The sequence below is a fragment of the Hypanus sabinus genome, chromosome 17 (genome assembly GCF_030144855.1).
Source record: "Hypanus sabinus isolate sHypSab1 chromosome 17, sHypSab1.hap1, whole genome shotgun sequence".
In the NCBI taxonomy this organism is placed as follows: Eukaryota; Metazoa; Chordata; class Chondrichthyes; order Myliobatiformes; family Dasyatidae; genus Hypanus; species Hypanus sabinus.
Window position 1 is genome coordinate 5,178,906 of NC_082722.1, and position 21,691 is coordinate 5,200,596.

The 21,691-nt window shown below is 51.7% G+C and overlaps 1 protein-coding gene across 4 annotated transcripts in view; it reads left to right on the top strand.

The window, feature by feature from the left end:
- The window catches only part of slc38a7 (solute carrier family 38 member 7), a 117,632-nt gene that overhangs the window by 39,015 nt on the left and 56,926 nt on the right, over positions 1–21,691 (top strand). For 3 of the 4 annotated variants that reach the window (XM_059992486.1, XM_059992488.1, XM_059992485.1), the window contains 2 exons: positions 4,057–4,256; positions 5,305–5,359. In XM_059992486.1, coding sequence (XP_059848469.1) covers positions 4,057–4,256; positions 5,305–5,359 — 255 coding nt within the window. The remainder of the gene's footprint in view (positions 1–4,056; positions 4,257–5,304; positions 5,360–21,691) is intronic. The other variant, XM_059992489.1, reaches the window with a different exon arrangement.

Genomic DNA, 21,691 nt, shown 5'->3' on the forward strand with positions numbered 1-21,691 from the left:
GCAAACGCTGCTCCCTCCATCTGTCCCACTACCGGGGCAAACGCTGCTCCCTCCATCTGTCCCACTACCGGGGCAAACGCTGCTCCCTCCATCTGTCCCACTACCGGGGCAAACGCTGCTCCCTCCATCTGACGCACTACCGGGGCAAACGCTGCTCCCTCCATCTGTCCCAGTACAGCGGCAAACGCTGCTCCCTCCATCTGTCCCACTACAGGGGCAAACGCTGCTCCCTCCATCTGTCCCACTACAGGGGCAAACGCTGCTCCCTCCATCTGTCCCACTACAGGGGCAAACGCTGCTCCCTCCATCTGTCCCACTACAGGGGCAAACGCTGCTCCCTCCATCTGTCCCACTACAGGGGCAAACGCTGCTCCCTCCATCTGTCCCACTACAGGGGCAAACGCTGCTCCCTCCATCTGTCCCACTACAGGGGCAAACGCTGCTCCCTCCATCTGTCCCACTACAGGGGCAAACGCTGCTCCCTCCATCTGTCCCACTACAGGGGCAAACGCTGCTCCCTCCATCTGTCCCACTACCGGGGCAAACGCTGCTCCCTCCATCTGTCCCACTACAGGGGCAAACGCTGCTCCCTCCATCTGTCCCACTACAGGGGCAAACGCTGCTCCCTCCATCTGTCCCACTACAGGGGCAAACGCTGCTCCTTCCATCTGTCCCACTACCGGGGCAAACGCTGCTCCCTCCATCTGTCCCACTACCGGGGCAAACGCTGCCCCCTCCATCTGCCCCACTACCGGGGCAAACGCTGCCCCCTCCATCTGTCCCACTACCGGGGCAAACGCTGCTCCCTCCATCTGACCCACTACCGGGGCAAACGCTGCTCCCTCCATCTGACGCACTACCGGGGCAAACGCTGCTCCCTCCATCTGTCCCACTACAGGGGCAAACGCTGCTCCCTCCATCTGTCCCAGTACAGCGGCAAACGCTGCTCCCTCCATCTGTCCCACTACAGGGGCAAACGCTGCTCCCTCCATCTGTCCCACTACAGGGGCAAACGCTGCTCCCTCCATCTGTCCCACTACAGGGGCAAACGCTGCTCCCTCCATCTGTCCCACTACAGGGGCAAACGCTGCTCCCTCCATCTGTCCCACTACAGGGGCAAACGCTGCTCCCTCCATCTGTCCCACTACAGGGGCAAACGCTGCTCCCTCCATCTGTCCCACTACAGGGGCAAACGCTGCTCCCTCCATCTGTCCCACTACAGGGGCAAACGCTGCTCCCTCCATCTGTCCCACTACAGGGGCAAACGCTGCTCCCTCCATCTGTCCCACTACAGGGGACAACGCTGCTCCCTCCATCTGTCCCACAACGGGGGCAAACGCTGCTCCCTCCATCTGTCCCACTACGGGGGCAAACGCTGCTCCCTCCATCTGTCCCACTACGGGGGCAAACACTGCTCCCTCCATCTGTCCCACTACAGTGGCGGCTTGAGCCCAGTTGAGTGTTGCTCTTTAAAGTGGAGCAGGTGAATGAAGTCCAGCCGGGTGAGTGGGGGACGAGAGCCCGGTGAGTGAAGTCCAGCCGGGTGAGTGGGGGACGAGAGCCCGGTGAGTGAAGTCCAGCCGGGTGAACGTGGGAGGAGAGCCCGGTGAGTGAAGTCCAGCCGGGTGAGTGGGGGACGAGAGCCCGGTGAGTGAAGTCCAGCCGGGTGAGTGGGGGAGGAGAGCCCGGTGAGTGAAGTCCAGCCGGGTGAATGGGGGGGGAGAGCCCGGTGAGTGAAGTCCAGCCGGGTGAATGGGGGAGGAGAGCCCGGTGAGTGAAGTCCAGCCGGGTGAGTGGGGGAGGAGAACCCGGTGAGTGAAGTCCAGCCGGGTGAATGGGGGAGGAGAGCCCGGTGAGTGAAGTCCAGCCGGGTGAATGGGGGAGGAGAGCCCGGTGAGTGAAGTCCAGCCGGGTGAATGGGGGAGGAGAGCCCGGTGAGTGAAGTCCAGCCGGGTGAATGGGGGAGGAGAGCCCGGTGAGTGAAGTCCAGCCGGGTGAGTGGGGGAGGAGAGCCCGGTGAGTGAAGTCCAGCCGGGTGAGTGGGGGAGGAGAGCCCGGTGAGTGAAGTCCAGCCGGGTGAATGGGGGTGGAGAGCCCGGTGAGTGAAGTCCAGCCGGGTGAGTGGGGGAGGAGAGCCCGGTGAGTGAAGTCCAGCCAGGTGAGTGGGGGAGGAGAGCCCGGTGAGTGAAGTCCAGCCGGGTTAATGGGGGAGGAGAGCCCGGTGAGTGAAGTCCAGCCGGGTGAATGGGGGAGGAGAGCCCGGTGAGTGAAGTCCAGCCGGGTGAGTGGGGGAGGAGAGCCCGGTGAGTGAAGTCCAGCCGGGTGAATGGGGGAGGAGAGCCCGGTGAGTGAAGTCCAGCCGGGTGAATGGGGGACGAGAGCCCGGTGAGTGAAGTCCAGCCGGGTGAATGGGGGACGAGAGCCCGGTGAGTGAAGTCCAGCCGGGTGAATGGGGGAGGAGAGCCCGGTGAGTGAAGTCCAGCCGGGTGAATGGGGGAGGAGAGCCCGGTGAGTGAAGTCCAGCCGGGTGAGTGGGGGAGGAGAGCCCGGTGAGTGAAGTCCAGCCGGGTGAGTGGGGGAGGAGAGCCCGGTGAGTGAAGTCCAGCCGGGTTAATGGGGGAGGAGAGCCCGGTGAGTGGGGGAGGAGAGCCCGGTGAGTGAAGTCCAGCCGGGTGAATGGGGGAGGAGAGCCCGGCGAGTGAAGTCCAACCGGGTGAATGGGGGAGGAGAGCCCGGCGAGTGAAGTCCAGCCGGGTGAGTGGGGGAGGAGAGCCCGGCGAGTGAAGTCCAGCCGGGTGAGTGGGGGAGGAGAGCCCGGCGAGTGAAGTCCAGCCGGGTGAGTGGGGGAGGAGAGCCCGGCGAGTGAAGTCCAGCCGGGTGAGTGGGGGTGGAGAGCCCGGTGAGTGAAGTCCAGCCGGGTGAATGGGGGTGGAGAGCCCGGTGAGTGAAGTCCAGCCGGGTGAATGGGGGTGGAGAGCCCGGTGAGTGAAGTCCAGCCGGGTGAATGGGGGAGGAGAGCCCGGTGAGTGGGGGAGGAGAGCCCGGTGAGTGAAGTCCAGCCGGGTGAATGGGGGACGAGAGCCCGGTGAGTGAAGTCCAGCCGGGTGAGTGGGGGAGGAGAGCCCGGTGAGTGAAGTCCAGCCGGGTGAGTGGGGGACGAGAGCCCGGTGAGTGAAGTCCAGCCGGGTGAGTGGGGGAGGAGAGCCCGGTGAGTGAAGTCCAGCCGGGTGAATGGGGGAGGAGAGCCCGGTGAGTGAAGTCCAGCCGGGTGAATGGGGGAGGAGAGCCCGGTGAGTGAAGTCCAGCCGGGTGAGTGGGGGAGGAGAGCCCGGTGAGTGAAGTCCAGCCGGGTGAGTGGGGGAGGAGAGCCCGGTGAGTGAAGTCCAGCCGGGTGAGTGGGGGAGGAGAGCCCGGTGAGTGAAGTCCAGCCGGGTGAGTGGGGGAGGAGAGCCCGGTGAGTGAAGTCCAGCCGGGTGAGTGGGGGACGAGAGCCCGGTGAGTGAAGTCCAGCCGGGTGAGTGGGGGACGAGAGCCCGGTGAGTGAAGTCCAGCCGGGTGAGTGGGGGAGGAGAGCCAGTTGGGCCTCTTGCTTTCGACGGAGGGGGAGTGCACTCGGGACCTTGTCTTGTGTGGGATAGAGGGGCAAGAAAGGAATTGGGAGCTATCGAATGGGAGATGGGTTGGGGATGTCGTGATTACAGTCTGGAAGCGGCTGGGCCAAGGAGAAAAGATGGGGGTCAAGGTAGGAAAAGTTGGAGTTGGTTTATTAATGTCGCAATTACTGAGATACAGTGAAAATCTTGTCTTGCATACTGTTCCTGCACATCAGATCATTCCAGCGTGCACAGAGGCAGAATAATGCAGTGTAAAAACTAGAGAGGGTGCAGTGCAGGTAGACAATAAGGTTCAAGGTCATAACGAGCGAATTGTTAGGTCAGCGGTCCCAGCGGCACGTTTGGGGCAGAGAGTATTCTGAAACAACGGCCCTATTTGTGAATTTGAGGCAGGAGTTGGAAGTGGGGCACGTGTCAGTGACTGTCATCTCCTCTCATTCAGGGCTGTGATTGAAGGCCTATGGCTCCGTTACAAGGGAGGGGGCCTGGAGGTGGACAGGTATCGAGAGAGACGGCGACGTATACTCCAGACAGTGACCTGGTTTGTGCTGACCCTGATTCTGGGCCTCTTCATTCCAGACATCGGGAAAGTGATCTCTGTTATCGGGGGATTGGCTGCCTGCTTCATCTTGGTGTTTCCAGGTACAGGGCACGTGGGTGGGGGACAGGAGGCTGGGTGTGTGACAGCAGGGTCAGCAGAAATGCTTAATGCAGCATTACTGGGTGGTCAGACTGGGCTTGTGGGGCTGTGGTGGTCTGTGGGGAGAGATCGCGACAGCAATCAGCTGAGGGTGAAAATCAAGAGAAAGCTGTAGACACTGGAAATCTGAGATAAAAACAGAAGCCTGCGGGGAAAACTCGGGTCAGGGAGGATCCACAGAGGGGAAATGGTCGCTTCTTGGGGAATGGAGATGTTGAATCCTGTAGCATGCAGTAGTGGGGTAAAAGACGATTTGGGGGGGGTTGGTTGGAACTAGCACCCAGCGGGAGTTTGTGTTAGACCGGGATATGGGAGAGCAACCCAGGGGTTCTCCTCCCAAACCCACGTATTTCCTCGAGAGCTGAGCAGGGCACTTGTGAAACCATTCCTCATTGTAAGTGAGAAGGCTTATGCAGAGCCCTGCTCAAGGGGCCGAGGTGGAGAAGCTCAGCTCTGCTACATGGCAGTGATCTGAATTCAGCAGTAACAGTACAGTATAGAAACAGGCCCTTCAGCCCATCTTGCCTGTGCTAGCCTTATTGCCAAATTAAGCTAATCCCCATCTGCCTCCACACAATTCCTATCCCTCCATTGCCTTCCTGATCCCATGTCTGTAAATGACATGGCTGCCATGGCTGATTCTGCCACCCACCACACCTTTTGGGAGAAGAAACTTGCCACTTGGATCTCTTTTGAACTTTACCCTGCCTATAAATTTCTGTGAGATCTCCCCTTGGCCTCCACCGCTCCAGGAACTTTAGCTAATACTCCCCAGTCCAGGCAGCATCCCAGTAAGCGTCACCTGTACCCCGTCAAAGCCTCCAACGTCCTGTAGTGAGGTAACCAGAGCTGTGTGCTCTGCTCCGCATAGGGAGATGTGCCTGGCACTCGGTTCCTAGCTTGGGGTAGCGATTGAGGGGATGTGGGGCAGCTGGCGGGAGTGAGGAGTGTCAGAGCGGGTCATTCTTAACGTGGTTTTCTGTGCCGCAGGCCTCTGTCTGATCAAAGTGAAGCTCTGTGAGATCCAGCAGTTCCACTCTGCCAGGTAAGTACCAACGGAGGCACCCGGGCCACTGATTCCTTCGTCTTGAACTATACTTTTCCCACGTCCACCCTGACAAGTGACCTGATTATCAGAGTCATGACTGGGGCGGAGGGGTGCACTGAGACGAGGAGAAGGGTGTGGGGTTATTACTGACCTGACGAGGGAGGGGGCATCTTTATGTTGTTCCCAGGCAGCAGAGCTGGAGGAGTGCCTGTTGAGTTAATGGTAGGAGTGGAAAGGGCCTGTTGGGGAGAGAGTTCTCTTGGGGTTGTGCACCGAGTTTTAGGGTAAAGGTAGGTGGTGTTGTAGTGAAAGTTTAAGGCCATAAGACAGCAGCAGAATGAGGCCATTCAGTCCCTCTAGTCTGCTCTGCCATTTCATTTTGGCTGATTCATTCCCTCTCAGTACCTCTCCCCGTAACCTTTCACACCCTGACTAATCAAAAACCTATCAACCTTCACCTCAAATACACCTAATGACTCAGCCGCCTGTGACAATGAATTCCACAGATTCACCACCCTCTGGCTAAAGAAATTCCTCCTCATCTCTGCTCTGTTCTGAGGCTGTACCCTCTGGTTGTAGGCTTCCCCACCAAAGGAAACATCCTCTCTGCATCTACTCTGCCAAAGCCTTTCAACATTTGATAGGTTTCAGTGAGATAACCCCTAAATTCCAGTGATCCCAGAGCCATCGATTGCTCCTCGTACGATAATCTTTTCATTCACAGAATCATGCTGGTGAATCTCCTCTGAGTCCTCTCCGACGTCCACGTATCCTTCCTTAAATAAAGGGCCCTAAACTGCTCATCAGTGCCTTACTTCTTCTGCCGATGCTCTCTCCGTACCGGTACCTTCCCTGCAGAACCCTGGGCTCACAAGCAACACACACAAAATGCTGGAGAAGCTCAGCAGGCCCGGCAGCATCTGTGGAAAAGAGTGAACAGTCGATGTTTCAGGCTGATGAAGTGTCTCGGCCTGAAATGTCAACTGTATATAATGTGACTGCTGCCTGGCCTGCTGAGATTCCGTGCCAGAATCCTGAAGGACCATTACTAATGCCTCTACAACCTCTTCAGCCACTCCTTTTAGAACTCTGGGGTGGCGTCCATCATGTCGAGGTGACTTGTCATATTTCAGTTTCCAAAGTACCATCTCCCTAGTAACGGCAACTGTACTTATTTCTGCCCCTGACACTCCTGAACTTCCAGACTGATGCAAAATACTTATTCAGTCAGTGTTACTTTCCAGACGTCCAATATCTTCTCTCCCCTTTCTTTTACTCTGTTTATATCTGGGAAAAAAAACATTGGGATCATTTTTGATATTATTGCTAAGCTTACCTTCCTGTTTTCTTTTCCCTCCCTTATGGTTTCTTTTAAATGCCTTCTGTTGGTTTCTAAAAATTTCCCAAACCTCAAACTTCCCACTAATTTTCCTCAATTATATATCCTCCCTTGTGCTTTTATGTTGGCTTTGATTTGTCAGCCACGGTTGCATCAACCTGCCTTTAAAATACTTCCTCTCCTTTAGGATGTACTATCCTGCACCTTCCGAATTGCTCCCAGAAACTCCAGCCTCCGCTGTCATCCCTGCTGGTGTTCCCTTCCAATCAACTTTGGCCAGCTCCTCCCTTATGCCTCTGTAATTCTCTTTACTCCACTGAAATATTGATAAATCTGTCTTCAGCTTCTCCCCCTGAGGGTAAATTCTGTCATTATCATTGTTTCCTAAGAGTTCCTTTACCTCAGGTTCTGTTGCATCTGTTGATTTTTTTCCAGCCCACAGAGTCCAAGAATGAGTTGAAACTTGTTGCTTTACGCTCATTTATTTAGAGTTTAAACAAAGGAACAGGCGCAGAGCACATGAAACTTAGAAGAACTAAGGATAAAGACAAAGCAATATGAGATGGCAATTTTTGCAGAAACAGACACTTGTATGGAGATGAGGCAAATTCCTGAGAGAAACAAAAGGCCACTTAGAAGCCACACAGGAGTAACTTTTTTAACATATAGCCATTGAAAAATGAAAGATGATAAACCATTATATAACTGTTATCACTTTGTCACCAACATTTGGAGTCTAACTCATGAAAAATACAGGTCAAAAATACAAATTGTTTATTAGTGAAACTAAAAGTTCAGTCTTGCATTAATTCAACTATTACCTTATACCTTATTAAAACATTTTTTAAAAACTCTTTCCAACAGCTCTCCAATCATATCCTGTTCATTACACAGCACCCAATCCAGAATTACTGATCCCCGAGCACACTCAATCACAAGATGTATCTCGGAGGCATTCCACCAATTCTCTCTAGGGTTCAGTGTCAGTCTGTCTGCATATCAAAATCCCCTATGACTACCACTGTGTTCTCGACGTGCTTTTTCTCTCTCCCACTGTCATTTGTAGCCCACATCCTGGCTGTTGGTCGCAGGCCTGTAAGTAACTGCCATCAGGGTTTTCCCCTTGCTGTTTCTCAACTCCACCACAAGGATTCTAAACCTTCTGATAACACGTCACATCTCTCTAAAGATTTCATTTCATTTTCTCACCAGCAGAGCTGCTTCTCCTCCTATGCCTCTCTGCCTGTTCTTTAGATAGATTGTGTATCCTTGGGTATGAAGCTCCTAACTACAGTAGTTTATTTTAGCCATGACTCCGTGATACCCACCTGCCAAGCTCTAACTGCACTACAAGATCACCTACCTGATTCCATATGCTGTGTGCATTGAAATGCCACACTTTCAGTCCCTGTATTTATCTCCCCTTCCATTGTGGTCACCCTTTTACACTGCAACCCATCCCACTGACTGAAAATGTGCCCAATCACCAGCCTGACCTTTCTGACTACACGCTGCCTGGGCTTGTAAGCCAACATCCCTGTCCTCAGCCCTATCACTCTTCCCCATCTCCCTGCCAAATTAGTTAACCCCCCCCCCCCCACAGCTCCAGCAAACCCGCAAGGATGTTGGTCCCCCTCAGGTTCAGGTGCAGCCCACCCCTTTTGTACATGGCACACCTTCCCCAGAAGAGATCCCAATGATCCAGAAATCTGAAACCCTGCCCCACACCAGCTTGTCAGCCACGTATTCACCTGCCAAATCGTCCTATTCTTACTCTCACTGTTGTGTGGCACAGGCAGCATTCCAGAGATTACTACCCTGATTCTGTTTCTCAGCTTTCTACCCAGCTCTTTCAGTTCCCTCTGCAGGACCCCTTCTCTCCTCCTCCCTACGTCATCGGTGCTGATATGAACCGAGTCGCTGGCCGCTAAGGCTGTGCATGAGCCTACATGCCAGATGTCAGATCTTTCAGATCTCAAAAAGGCAGGACTTCTTGTCCGAGCGGGCAGCAGAGTCCGTGGAAGCAGAGTCCTGGGCTTTGGCTAAGTGGGCTTCGGTAAGCCTGTGTGATTGCTCGCTGAGGGGAAGAAGGTAAGGTCGCTAGGTGCTTTTTAGACTTATTCTATTAATCCAGTTCAGGTATGGGGGAGACAGTCAGAGCAGTGGTGTGCTCCGTATGCAGTATGTGGGAGGTCAGGGTCAACGCAGTTGTCCCTGATGACCACACCTGCAAAAGGTGCGTCCAGCTGCAGCTCCTATCAGCCCGAGTTAGGGAGTTGGAGCAGGAGCTGGATGAATTACGGATCATTCGGGAGGTGGAGGCAGATAGGAGTTATCAGGTAGTCACACCAAAAAACCAAGAAGTAGGCAGATGGGTGACGGTCCAGAGAGGCAGGGGGAGCAGGCAGAGAGAGCAGAGCACCCCTGCGGCCATTCCCATTAACAATAAGTATACCGTACTGGATACTGTTGATGAGGATGACCTACCAGGAATGAGTTGTAGTGGTCCTGCCTCTGGCACAGAGGTTGAACCCTCAACTAGAAAGGGGAGGAGGGAAGAGAAGAGAGCGATAGTTTTAGGGGATTCTATAGTCGGGGGGCAGATAGGAGATTTTGTGGGGCAGATTGGGAGTCTCGGATGGTATGTTGCCCCCTGGTGCCAGGGTCCGGGACATCTCAGATCGGGTGCAGGCTATTCTTGAGAGTGAGGGCATGAACCCAGATGTAGTGGTCCATGTAGGGACCAATGATGTAGGTAAGGTGAGTGAGGGGGTCCTGCTTAGAGAGTTCAGGGAGTTAGGAGTGAAGCTGAAAGGCAGGACCTCCAGGGTGACAATCTCGGGATTGCTACCTGTGCCACGTGCGAGTGAGGCGAAGAATAGAATGATTATGCACATTAATACGAGGCTGAGAGCATGGTGCAGGAAGGAAGGGTTCAGGTTTTTGGATAATTGGTCTTTGTTCCAGGGACGTTGGGATCTGTTTCGAAGGGACGGTCTACATCTGAACCGGAGGGGTACTAACATTCTTGCAGGAGTGTTTGCCAGTGCTGCTCGGGGGGGTTTAAACTAGATGTGCAGGGGCAGGGATCCAGATCCAGAGGGTTGGTCAGAAGGAGCATGGGATTAAATGTGTAGAAGGTTTGGGTGATCTTGAGAAGGTCATCAAAATTCAGGGTGCAATTAGCCCAATGGAAGTTCAAGGAGCTGGGTTAGGTACAGTAGACAGTGTTTTAAGCAAAGAGAGGAGGAATGGGCTCAGAATTCTATACTTGAATGCGCGTAGTGTCAGAAATAAGACAGATGACCTTGAAGCTCAAATGAAAATGGGGAACTACGATATTGTTGGGATAACGGAGACATGGCTGCAAGGGGATCAGGCCTGGGAATTGAGTGTACCAGGGTATACGTGCTATCGTAGAGACAGAAATATGGGAAGAGGGGGTGGGGTGGCCCTGTTGGTGAGGAATGAGATTCAGTCCTTAGCAAGAGGTGACTTGGGAACAGGGGAAGTAGAGTCTGTGTGGATTGAGCTGAGGAACAGTAAGGGTAAAAAGACCCTAATGGGTGTTGTGTACAGGCCCCCAAACAGTAGCGTGGATATTGGGTACAAGTTGATTAGGGAGTTAACATTGGCATGTGCTAAAGGTAATGCAGTCGTTATGGGAGATTTCAACATGCAGGTGAACTGGGAGAATCAGGTAGGTGCTGGACCCCAGGATAGGGAGTTTGTGGAGTGTCTAAGGGATGTATTTTTGGAACAGCTTGTGCTTGAGCCAACCAGGAACGAGGCTATTTTGGACTTGGTGATGTGTAATGAACAGGAATTGATAAGTGATCTTGAAGTAAAGGAGCCATTAGGAAGTAGCGATCATAACATGATAAGTTTTTATCTACAATTTGAGAGGGATAAGGGCAGATCAGAGGTGTCAGTGTTGCAATTAAATAAAGGAGACTACGGAGCCATGAGGGAAGAGCTGGCCAAAGTTAAATGGGCGGATGCCCTGGCAGGAAAGACAGTGGATCAGCAGTGGCAGATATTCTTGGGCATAATACAAAAGATGCAAAAGCAGTTCATTCCAATGAGAAGGAAGGATTCAAAGAGGGGGAAGGGGCCACAGTGGTTGACAAAGGAAGTCAGAGATTGTATAGCATTAAAGAAAAAGAAGGATGACAGGGCTAAGATGAGTGGGAATACAGATGATTGGGAAAGTTTTAAGGAACAGCAGATCTTAACTAAAAAAGCAATACGGAGAGAAAAAATCAGGTATGAGCTCAGTCTAGCCAGGAATATAAAAGGGGATAGCAAAAGCCTTTTTTAGCTATGTGAAGAGAAAGAAGATGGTTAAGAACAATGTTGACCCCTTGAAGAATGAATTCAGAGAAATTGTTATGGGAAACAGGGAAATGGCAACAGAATTTAGTGTACTTTAGATCTGTCTTCACCAGGGAGGACACAAGCAATCTCCCAGATGTATGGATGGGCCAGGGTCATAAGATATCAGAGGAATTGAGACAGATTGACATTAGGAAAGAAACTGTCATGAGTAGACTGGTAGGACTGAAGGCTAATAAATCCCTGGGTCCAAATGGTCTGCATCCGAGGGTTCTAAAAGAGGTGGCTCAGGAAATTGCGGATGCATTGGTAATCATTTCCCAATGTTCCTTAGATTCAGGATCAGTTCCTGAAATTTGGAGAGTGGCTAATGTTATCCCACTTTTCAAGAAGGGAGGGAAGGAGAAAACGGAGAACTATTGCCCTGTTAGCCTAATGTCAGTCGTGGGGAAGATGCTTGAGTCCATTATTAAGGACGAAATAGTGGCACATCTTGATGGCAGAAATAGGATTAGGCCGAGCCAGCATGGATTTACCAAGGGCAAATCATGCTTGACTAATCTGTTGGAGTTTTTTGAGGGTGTAACAAGGATGTTAGACGAGGGTAAGCCAGTGGATGTTGTGTACCTAGATTTTCAGAAGACATTCGATAAGGTGCCACATAGGAGATTGGTGAGTAAAATCAGAGCTCATGGCATTGGGGGCAGGGTTTCAACATGGATAGAAAACTGGTTGGCAGATAGAAAGCAAAGGGTAGCAGTGAATGGGTGTTTCTCGGACTGGCTGGAGGTGACTAGTGGGGTACCACAGGGCTCTGTATTGGGACCACAGCTCTTTACGATTTATGTCAACGATTTAGATGAGGGCATTGAAAACTATATCAGCAAGTTTGCTGACGATACTAAACTGGGTGGCAGTGTGACATGCGAAGAGGACGTTAGGAGAATACAGGGAGACTTGGATAGGCTGAGTGAGTGGGCAGATACTTGGCAGATGTCATTCAATGTGAATAAATGTGAAGTTATCCACTTTGGAAGCAGGAACAAGAGGGCAGAGTATTGTCTGAACGGTGTAGAGTTAGGTAAGGGAGAAATGCAAAGAGACCTAGGAGTCCTAGTTCACCAGTCAATGAAGGTGAATGAGCAAGTGCAACAGGCAGTGAAGAGGGCAAATGGAATGTTGGCCTTTGTTACAAGGGGAATTGAATTCAAGAGCAAGGATGTCCTTTTGCATTTGTACAGGGCCCTGGTGAGACCACACCTGGAATATTGTGTACAGTTTTGGTCTCCAGGTTTAAGGAAGGACATTCTGGCAATTGAGGAAGTGCAGCATAGATTCACTAGGTTGATTCCTGGGATGGCAGGGCTGTCTTACGCAGAGAGATTGGAGAGATTGGGCTTGTACACACTGGAATTGAGGAGATTGAGAGGGGATCTGATTGAAACGTTTAAGATAATTAAAGGATTTGATAGGATTGAGGCAGGAAATATGTTCCAGATGTTGGGAGAGTCCAGTACCAGAGGGCATGGATTGAGAATAAGAGGTCAGTTATTTAAAACAGAGTTGAGGAAGAGCTTCTTCTCCCAGAGAGTTGTGGGGGTCTGGAATGCACTGCCTCGGAAGACGGTGGAGGCCAATTCTCTGGATGCTTTTAAGAAGGAGCTGGATAGATATCTGATGGATAGGGGAATCAAGGGATATGGGGACAAGGCAGGGACTGGGTATTGATAGTGAATGATCAGCCATGATCTCAGAATGGCGGTGCAGACTCGAGGGGCCGAATGGTCTACTTCTGCACCTATTGTCTATTGTCATGCGTAGAGTTGGGGTGGGGGGTTGGATGCAAGAGCGGGAGAAGATGGGACCTGCTGGATTGCCGGGCCGGTCTCGAAACTGATGGAGCTCAGCAGCCTGATTTTGGATCCAGTGGGGCTGGGGAATGTGGAATGTCTCCATCATCATTCCCTCTCCCTTTGTGAACTTCCTGATGGCACCACGCAACAGCAGCACACAAAATGCTGGAGGAACCCAGCAAGGCAGGCAGCAGCTACGCAGGGACATTTTCGGCAGAGACACTTCATGAGAACTGCAAAGAAAGGGGGTAGAAGCCAGAATACGGTAGGGAGGGTGGACGAGTGCAAGTTGTCCCTTTGCCCCTCAAGCCAGTTCACAATGCAATGACGTGACGGTGATTTATAACAGTCGTTCTTCTTCTTACCTTCCCTTGTACTCCCCTCCAAACATTCCCCAACAGTGTCACACTCACATTACCCAGTGAACTTGCACCTTCCCTTGTACTCCCCCTCCAAACATTCCCCAACAGTGTCACACTCACATTACCCAGTGAACTTGCACCTTCCCTTGTACTCCCCTCCAAACATTCCCGAAGAGTGTCACACTCACATTACCCAGTGAACTTGCACCTTCCCTTGTACTCCCCTCCAAACATTCCCCAACAGTGTCACACTCACATAACCCAGTGAACTTGCACCTTCCCTTGTACTCCCCTCCAAACATTCCCCAAGAGTGTCACACTCACATTACCCAGTGAACTTGCACCTTCCCTTGTACTCCCCTCCAAACATTCCCCAACAGTGTCACACTCACATTACCCAGTGAACTTGCACCTTCCCTTGTACTCCCCTCCAAACATTCCCCAACAGTGTCACACTCACATTACCCAGTGAACTTGCACCTTCCCTTGTAGTCCCCCTCCAAACATTCCCCAACAGTGTCACACTCACATTACCCAGTGAACTTGCACCTTCCCTTGTACTCCCCTCCAAACATTCCCCAACGGTGTCACACTCACATTACCCAGTGAACTTGCACCTTCCCTTGTACTCCCCTCCAAACATTCCCCAACAGTGTCACACTCACATTACCCAGTGAACTTGCACCTTCCCTTGTACTCATCTCCAAACATTCCCCAACAGTGTCACACTCACATTACCCAGTGAACTTGCACCTTCCCTTGTACTCCCCTCCAAACATTCCCCAGCAGTGTCACACTCACATTGCGGTGAACTTGCACCTTCCCTTGTACTCCCCTCCAAACATTCCCCAACAGTGTCACACTCACATTACCCAGTGAACTTGCACCTTCCCTTGTACTCCCCTCCAAACATTCCCTAGAGTGTCACACTCACATTACCCAGTGAACTTGCACCTTCCCTTGTACTCCCCTCCAAACATTCCCCAAGAGTGTCACACTCACATTGCGGTGAACTTGCACCTTCCCTTGTACTCCCCTCCAAACATTCCCCAGCAGTGTCACACTGACATTACCCAGTGAACTTGCACCTTCCCTTGTACTCCCCTCCAAACATTCCCCAACAGTGTCTCACTCACGTTACCCAGTGAACTTGCACCTTCCCTTGTACTCCCCTCCAAACATTCCCCAACAGTGTCACACTCACATTACCCAGTGAACTTGCACCTTCCCTTGTACTCCCCTCCAAACATTCCCCAAGAGTGTCACACTCACATTACCCGGTGAACTTGCAACTTCCCTTGTACTCCCCCTCCAAACATTCCCCAAGAGTGTCACACTCACATTACCCAGTGAACTTGCACCTTCCCTTGTACTCCCCTCCAAACATTCCAACAGTGTCACACTCACATTACCCAGTGAACTTGCACCTTCCCTTGTACTCCCCCTCCAAACATTCCCCAACAGTGTCACACTCACATTACCCGGTGAACTTGCACCTTCCCTTGTACTCCCCCTCCAAACTTTCCCCAAGAGTGTCACACTCACATTACCCAGTGAACTTGCACCTTCCCTTGTACTCCCCCTCCAAACATTCCCCAAGAGTGTCACACTCACATTACCCAGTGAACTTGCACCTTCCCTTGTACTCCCCCTCCAAACATTCCCCAACAGTGTCACACTCACATTACCCAGTGAACTTGCACCTTCCCTTGTACTCCCCTCCAAACATTCCCCAGCAGTGTCACACTCACATTACCCAGTGAACTTGCACCTTCCCTTGTACTCCCCTCCAAACATTCCCCAGCAGTGTCACACTCACATTACCCAGTGAACTTGCACCTTCCCTTGTACTCCCCTCCAGACATTCCCCAACAGTGTCACACACACATTACCCAGTGAACTTGCACCTTCCCTTGTACTCCCCTCCAAACATTCCCCAACAGTGTCACACACACATTACCCAGTGAACTTGCACCTTCCCTTGTACTCCCCTCCAAACATTACCCAACATTGTCACACTCACATTGCGGTGAACTTGCACCGTCCCTTGTACTCCCCTCCAAACATTCCCCAAGAGTGTCACACTCACATTACCCAGTGAACTTGCACCTTCCCTTGTACTCCCCCTCCAAACATTCCCCAACAGTGTCACACTCACATTACCCAGAGAACTTGCACCTTCCCTTGTACTCCCCTCCAAACATTCCCCAACAGTGTCACACTCACATTACCCCGTGAACTTGCACCTTCCCTTGTACTCCCCTCCAAACATTCCCCAAGAGTGTCACACTCACATTACCCAGTGAACTTGCACCTTCCCTTGTACTCCCCTCCAAACATTACCCAACATTGTCACACTCACATTGCGGTGAACTTGCACCTTCCCTTGTACTCCCCTCCAAACATTCCCCAACAGTGTCACACTCGCATTACCCAGTGAACTTGCACCTTCCCTTGTACTCCCCTCCAAACATTCCCCAACAGTGTCACACTCACATTACCCAGTGAACTTGCACCTTCCCTTGTACTCCCCTCCAAACATTCCCCAACAGTGTCACACTCACATTACCCCGTGAACTTGCACCTTCCCTTGTACTCCCCCTCCAAACATTCCCCAAGAGTGTCACACTCACATTACCCAGTGAACTTGCACCTTCCCTTGTACTCCCCTCCAAACATTCCCCAACAGTGTCACACTCACATTACCCAGTGAACTTGCACCTTCCCTTGTAATCCCCTCCAGACATTCCCCAAGAGTGTCACACTCACATTACCCAGTGAACTTGCACCTTCCCTTGTACTCCCCTCCAAACATTCCCCAACAGTGTCACACACACATTACCCAGTGAACTTGCACCTTCCCTTGTACTCCCCTCCAAACATTCCCCAACAGTGTCACACACACATTACCCAGTGAACTTGCACCTTCCCTTGTACTCCCCTCCAAACATTACCCAACATTGTCACACTCACATTGCGGTGAACTTGCACCTTCCCTTGTACTCCCCCTCCAAACATTCCCCAACAGTGTCACACTCGCATTACCCAGTGAACTTGCACCTTCCCTTGTACTCCCCTCCAAACATTCCCCAACAGTGTCACACTCACATTACCCAGTGAACTTGCACCTACCCTTGTACTCCCCCTCCAAACATTCCCCAACAGTGTCACACTCACATTACCCAGTGAACTTGCACCTTCCCTTGTACTCCCCTCCAAACATTCCCCAACAGTGTCACACTCACATTACCCCGTGAACTTGCACCTTCCCTTGTACTCCCCTCCAAACATTCCCCAACAGTGTCACACTCACATTACCCAGTGAACTTGCACCTTCCCTTGTACACCCCTCCAAACATTCCCCAGCAGTGTCACACTCACATTACCCAGTGAACTTGCACCTTCCTTTGTACTCCCCTCCAGACATTCCCCAACAGTGTCACACACACATTACCCAGTGAACTTGCACCTTCCCTTGTACTCCCCTCCAAACATTCCCCAACAGTGTCACACACACATTACCCAGTGAACTTGCACCTTCCCTTGTACTCCCCTCCAAACATTACCCAACATTGTCACACTCACATTGCGGTGAACTTGCACCGTCCCTTGTACTCCCCTCCAAACATTCCCCAAGAGTGTCACACTCACATTACCCAGTGAACTTGCACCTTCCCTTGTACTCCCCCTCCAAACATTCCCCAACAGTGTCACACTCACATTACCCAGAGAACTTGCACCTTCCCTTGTACTCCCCTCCAAACATTCCCCAACAGTGTCACACTCACATTACCCCGTGAACTTGCACCTTCCCTTGTACTCCCCTCCAAACATTCCCCAACAGTGTCACACTCACATTACCCAGTGAACTTGCACCTTCCCTTGTACTCCCCCTCCAAACATTCCCCAAGAGTGTCACACTCACATTACCCGGTGAACTTGCACCTTCCCTTGTACTCCCCCTCCAAACATTCCCCAAGAGTGTCACACTCACATTACCCAGTGAACTTGAACCTTCCCTTGTACTCCCCCTCCAAACATTCCCCAAGAGTGTCACACTCACATTACCCAGTGAACTTGCACCTTCCCTTGTACTCCCCCTCCAAACATTCCCCAGCAGTGTCACACTCACATTACCCAGTGAACTTGCACCTTCCCTTGTACTCCCCTCCAGACATTCCCCAACAGTGTCACACACACATTACCCAGTGAACTTCCACCTTCTCTTGTACTCCCCTCCAAACATTCCCCAACAGTGTCACACACACATTACCCAGTGAACTTGCACCTTCCCTTGTACTCCCCTCCAAACATTCCCCAAGAGTGTCACACTCACATTCCCCAGTGAACTTGCACCTTCCCTTGTACTCCCCTCCAAACATTACCCAACATTGTCACACTCACATTGCGGTGAACTTGCACCTTCCCTTGTACTCCCCCTCCAAACATTCCCCAACAGTGTCACACTCGCATTACCCAGTGAACTTGCACCTTCCCTTGTACTCCCCTCCAAACATTCCCCAACAGTGTCACACTCACATTACCCAGTGAACTTGCACCTACCCTTGTACTCCCCCTCCAAACATTCCCCAACAGTGTCACACTCACATTACCCAGTGAACTTGCACCTTCCCTTGTACTCCCCTCCAAACATTCCCCAACAGTGTCACACTCACATTACCCAGTGAACTTGCACCTTCCCTTGTACACCCCTCCAAACATTCCCGAACAGTGTCACACTCACATTACCCAGTGAACTTGCACCTTCCCTTGTACTCCCCTCCAAACATTCCCCAAGAGTGTCACACTCACATTACCCAGTGAACTTGCACCTTCCCTTGTACTCCCCTCCAAACATTCCCCAACAGTGTCACACTCACATTCCCAGTGAACTTGCACCTTCCCTTGTACTCCCCCTCCAAACATTCCCCAGCAGTGTCACACTCACATTACGCAGTGAACTTGCACCTTCCCTTGTTCTCCCCTCCAAACATTCCCCAACAGTGTCACACTCACATTACCCAGTGAACTTGCACCTTCCCTTGTACTCCCCCTCCAAACATTCCCCAAGAGTGTCACACTCACATTACCCAGTGAACTTGCACCTTCCCTTGTACTCCCCCTCCAAACATTCCCCAAGAGTGTCACACTCACATTACTCAGTGAACTTGCACCTTCCCTTGTACTCCCCCTCCAAACATTCCCCAAGAGTGTCACACTCACATTACCCAGTGAACTTGCACCTTCCCTTGTACTCCCCTCCAAACATTCCCCAAGAGTGTCACACTCACATTACCCAGTGAACTTGCACCTTCCCTTGTACTCCCCCTCCAAACATTCCCCAGCAGTGTCACACTCACATTACCCAGTGAACTTGCACCTTCCCTTGTAATCCCCTCCAGACATTCCCCAAGAGTGTCACACTCACATTGCCCAGTGAACTTGCACCTTCCCTTGTACTCCCCTCCAAACATTACCCAACATTGTCACACTCACATTGCGGTGAACTTGCACCTTCCCTTGTACTCCCCCTCCAAACATTCCCCAACAGTGTCACACTCGCATTACCCAGTGAACTTGCACCTTCCCTTGTACTCCCCTCCAAACATTCCCCAACAGTGTCACACTCACATTACCCAGTGAACTTGCACCTACCCTTGTACTCCCCCTCCAAACATTCCCCAACAGTGTCACACTCACATTACCCAGTGAACTTGCACCTTCCCTTGTACTCCCCTCCAAACATTCCCCAACAGTGTCACACTCACATTACCCTGTGAACTTGCACCTTCCCTTGTACTCCCCTCCAAACATTCCCCAAGAGTGTCACACTCACATTACCCAGTGAACTTGCACCTTCCCTTGTACTCCCCTCCAAACATTCCCCAACAGTGTCACACTCACATTACCCAGTGAACTTGCACCTTCCGTTGTACTCCCCTCCAAACATTCCCCAAGAGTGTCACACTCACATTACCCAGTGAACTTGCACCTTCCCTTGTACTCCCCTCCAAACATTCCCCAACAGTGTCACACTCACATTACCCAGTGAACTTGCACCTTCCCTTGTACTCCCCCTCCAAACATTCCCCAACAGTGTCACACTCACATTACCCAGTGAACTTGCACCTTCCCTTGTACTCCCCTCCAAACATTCCCCAAGAGTGTCACACTCACATTACCCAGTGAACTTGCACCTTCCCTTGTACTCCCCTCCAAACATTCCCCAACAGTGTCACACTCACATTACCCAGTGAACTTGCACCTTCCCTTGTACTCCCCTCCAAACATTCCCCAACAGTGTCACACTCACATTACCCAGTGAACTTGCACCTTCCCTTGTACTCCCCCTCCAAACATTCCCCAACAGTGTCACACTCACATTACCCAGTGAACTTGCACCTTCCCTTGTACTCCCTTCCAAACATTCCCCAACAGTGTCACACTCACATTACCCAGTGAACTTGCACCTTCCCTTGTACTCCCCTCCAAACATTCCCCAAGAGTGTCACACTCACATTACCCAGTGAACTTGCACCTTCCCTTGTACACCCCTCCAAACATTCCCGAACAGTGTCACACTCACATTACCCAGTGAACTTGCACCTTCCGTTGTACTCCCCTCCAAACATTCCCCAAGAGTGTCACACTCACATTACCCAGTGAACTTGCACCTTCCGTTGTACTCCCCTCCAAACATTCCCCAAGAGTGTCACACTCACATTACCCAGTGAACTTGCACCTTCCCTTGTACTCCCCTCCAAACATTCCCCAACAGTGTCACACTCACATTACCCAGTGAACTTGCACCTTCCCTTGTACTCCCCTCCAAACGTTCCCCAGCAGTGTCACACTCACATTACCCAGTGAACTTGCACCTTCCCTTGTTCTCCCCTCCAAACATTCCCCAACAGTGTCACACTCACATTACCCAGTGAACTTGCACCTTCCCTTGTACTCCCCCTCCAAACATTCCCCAAGAGTGTCACACTCACATTACCCAGTGAACTTGCACCTTCCCTTGTACTCCCCCTCCAAACATTCCCCAAGAGTGTCACACTCACATTACCCAGTGAACTTGCACCTTCCCTTGTACTCCCCCTCCAAACATTCCCCAAGAGTGTCACACTCACATTACCCAGTGAACTTGCACCTTCCCTTGTACTCCCCCTCCAAACATTCCCCAACAGTGTCACACTCACATTACCCAGTGAACTTCCACCTTCCCTTGTACTCCCCTCCAAACATTCCCCAACAGTGTCACACTCACATTACCCAGTGAACTTGCACCTTCCCTTGTACTCCCCTCCAAACATTCCCCAAGAGTGTCACACTCACATTACCCAGTGAACTTCACCTTCCCTTGTACTCCCCCTCCAAACATTCCCCAACAGTGTCACACTCACATTACCCAGTGAACTTGCACCTTCCCTTGTACTCCCCTCCAAACATTCCCCAGCAGTGTCACACACACATTACCCAGTGAACTTGCACCTTCCCGTGTACTCCCCTCCAAACATTCCCCAACGGTGTCACACTCACATTACCCAGTGAACTTGCACCTTCCCTTGTACTCCCCCTCCAAACATTCCCCAAGAGTGTCACACTCACATTACCCAGTGAACTTGCACCTTCCCTTGTACTCCCTTCCAAACATTCCCCAAGAGTGTCACACTCACATTACCCAGTGAACTTGCACCTTCCCTTGTACTCCCCTCCAAACATTCCCCAACAGTGTCACACTCACATTACCCAGTGAACTTGCACCTTCCCTTGTACTCCCCCTCCAAACATTCCCCAACAGTGTCACACTCACATTACCCAGTGAACTTGCACCTTCCCTTGTACTCCCCCTCCAAACGTTCCCCAGCAGTGTCACACTCACATTACCCAGTGAACTTGCACCTTCCCTTGTTCTCCCCTCCAAACATTCCCCAACAGTGTCACACTCACATTACCCAGTGAACTTGCACCTTCCCTTGTACTCCCCCTCCAAACATTCCCCAAGAGTGTCACACTCACATTACCCAGTGAACTTGCACCTTCCCTTGTACTCCCCCTCCAAACATTCCCCAACAGTGTCACACTCACATTACCCAGTGAACTTGCACCTTGCCTTGAACTCCCCTCCAAACATTCCCCAAGAGTGTCACACTCACATTACCCAGTGAACTTGCACCTTCCCTTGTACTCCCCCTCCAAACATTCCCCAACAGTGTCACACTCACATTACCCAGTGAACTTGCACCTTGCCTTGAACTCCCCTCCAAACATTCCCCAACAGTGTCACACTCACATTACCCAGTGAACTTGCACCTTCCCTTGTACTCCCCTCCAAACATTCCCCAAGAGTGTCACACTCACATTACCCAGTGAACTTGCACCTTCCCTTGTACTCCCCTCCAAACATTCCCCAACAGTGTCACACTCACATTGCGGT